Source organism: Salvia splendens, chromosome 20 (genome assembly GCF_004379255.2).
Source record: "Salvia splendens isolate huo1 chromosome 20, SspV2, whole genome shotgun sequence".
NCBI classification, from domain to species: domain Eukaryota; kingdom Viridiplantae; phylum Streptophyta; class Magnoliopsida; order Lamiales; family Lamiaceae; genus Salvia; species Salvia splendens.
Genome location: NC_056051.1, coordinates 13,254,876 through 13,256,510, shown reverse-complemented (window position 1 = coordinate 13,256,510; position 1,635 = coordinate 13,254,876). Strand labels below are relative to the sequence as shown.

Genomic DNA, 1,635 nt, shown 5'->3' with positions numbered 1-1,635 from the left:
TTCTTTCACTATTGCCACATCCTCTATGTTTCTTTCTTTCTTCTCTTCTCCATTTAGATAGACGAGATACGCTGGGCATCCCTTCCTCATCATAGTCGTCGCTTGAAGTGTAGAAATTATGGACTTCCGTCGATTCATAGAAATCCCATAAAATATAGTCGGTTCCTTTCCCGGAGTTTGAAAAGAGATCTCTCTCTCTTTACAGCGAATGGTAACATGATTCTCGGCCAACCAATCCATTCCCAAAATTATATCTACATTCCCCATCGACATAACTTGTAATTTATGTGCAACTAGCTTAAGTTCTCCCAGAGTAAATTCTACAATCGAGCAAATTTGTGAAATATCTATAGTTCCTCCTACGAGTGAAGTCACACTCATTCTTTGTTCAGTTCTAATGATAGGCAGTTCTAAGGTATTCACACATGATGCTGATATAAAAGAATGTGATGCACCCGTATCAAACAAAACAACAATAGGCATGTCGAGGAGCGTGCCCATACCTGCCAAGTTTCCTTGCTCTTGATTCCCTTGCTGGTTCGTAGGTTGTTTCCCTTTTAAAGCATATGCCCTTGCTTGAGTGGGAAGTCCTTGGCGACGTTGCTGCTGTTGTTGTTGTGGTGCGGGTAAGTATCCCCTCGGTTCAGCTTGTAGTGCCCACGCTTGCGGATGGAACCCTTGATTGTTCTGTCTTGCTCCCATCCCCATAATCTTACTCGGGCATTCTCTTGAGAAGTGACCATTTCCACCACAAGTGTAGCATATATTGCTCTTTTCTCTGCACTCCCCAAAATGGCTCTTAAAGCACTTAGCACACTGAGGGGCTCTAGGCCGGAAGTCAACCCTCTGATAGGGAGCACTCTGCCTACCTCCGTACTGCAGTGGGTTTCTGATGGGTTGCTGCCTCTTGTTATCATATGGAGTCCTATCTCCATCCCATTTCCTCTTATCTCTGAAATTATGTTGTTGAAGTGGCACTGGTGTAGTATTTGCTACTGTCATCTCCTTAGGCAACGCTTCTTCCACATCTAATGCACAAGCCAAAATCTCAGAATATGAAAGTCCTCTGCGACTTGCCACTGCTACCCTTATTTCGTGCTTGAGACCAGCACGGAAATTTTCTGCCATTTTCTCATCTGTATCAACCAACTCGGGAGCATATCGAGTCATTTCACACAGTGCACGGTCGTACTCTGTCACCGTCATATTCCCTTGCTTCAAAGTATGGAATTCAACTATCTTTGCTCGCCTATAGCTCATGGGAACGTACTTATTGTATATCTCTTCCTTGAATATCTCCCAAGTAAGCGCTTCACGACGTTCAGGGTTCATTGTTCTTAGCTTGGTATCCCACCAAAAATCTGCGGGCCCCGTTAATTGAAAAGTCACACAAGCGAGGCGTTCCTTGTCGGTGCACTCCATAAAATCAAATATGCGCTCGAGGGCGCGTATCCAGGTCTCTGCCTTAGACGGCTCTCTCAGTCCATCAAACTGTGGGGGTTTTTGCCTCAAAAAGGTATCAATATATTGTTTGGGTTGAGGCGGGGGTGGTGGTGGTGGTGGAGGCGGTGGTGGTGGTGGAGGCGGTGGTGGTGGTGGTTGTTCTCCCTCTACATTCTGAGGGTCCACCGGGGT

The 1,635-nt window shown here is 45.9% G+C and overlaps 1 protein-coding gene across 1 annotated transcript; it reads right to left on the bottom strand.

The window, feature by feature from the left end:
* Positions 1–377: 377 nt before the first annotated feature.
* Positions 378–1,422, bottom strand: LOC121781496. Its single transcript, XM_042179230.1, has 2 exons — positions 504–1,422; positions 378–394 (listed from the first exon to the last, which is right to left on the bottom strand). The coding sequence occupies exons 1-2, from the start codon at positions 1,420–1,422 to the stop codon at positions 378–380; spliced, it is 936 nt and encodes a 311-aa protein (XP_042035164.1).
* Positions 1,423–1,635: the final 213 nt, after the last annotated feature.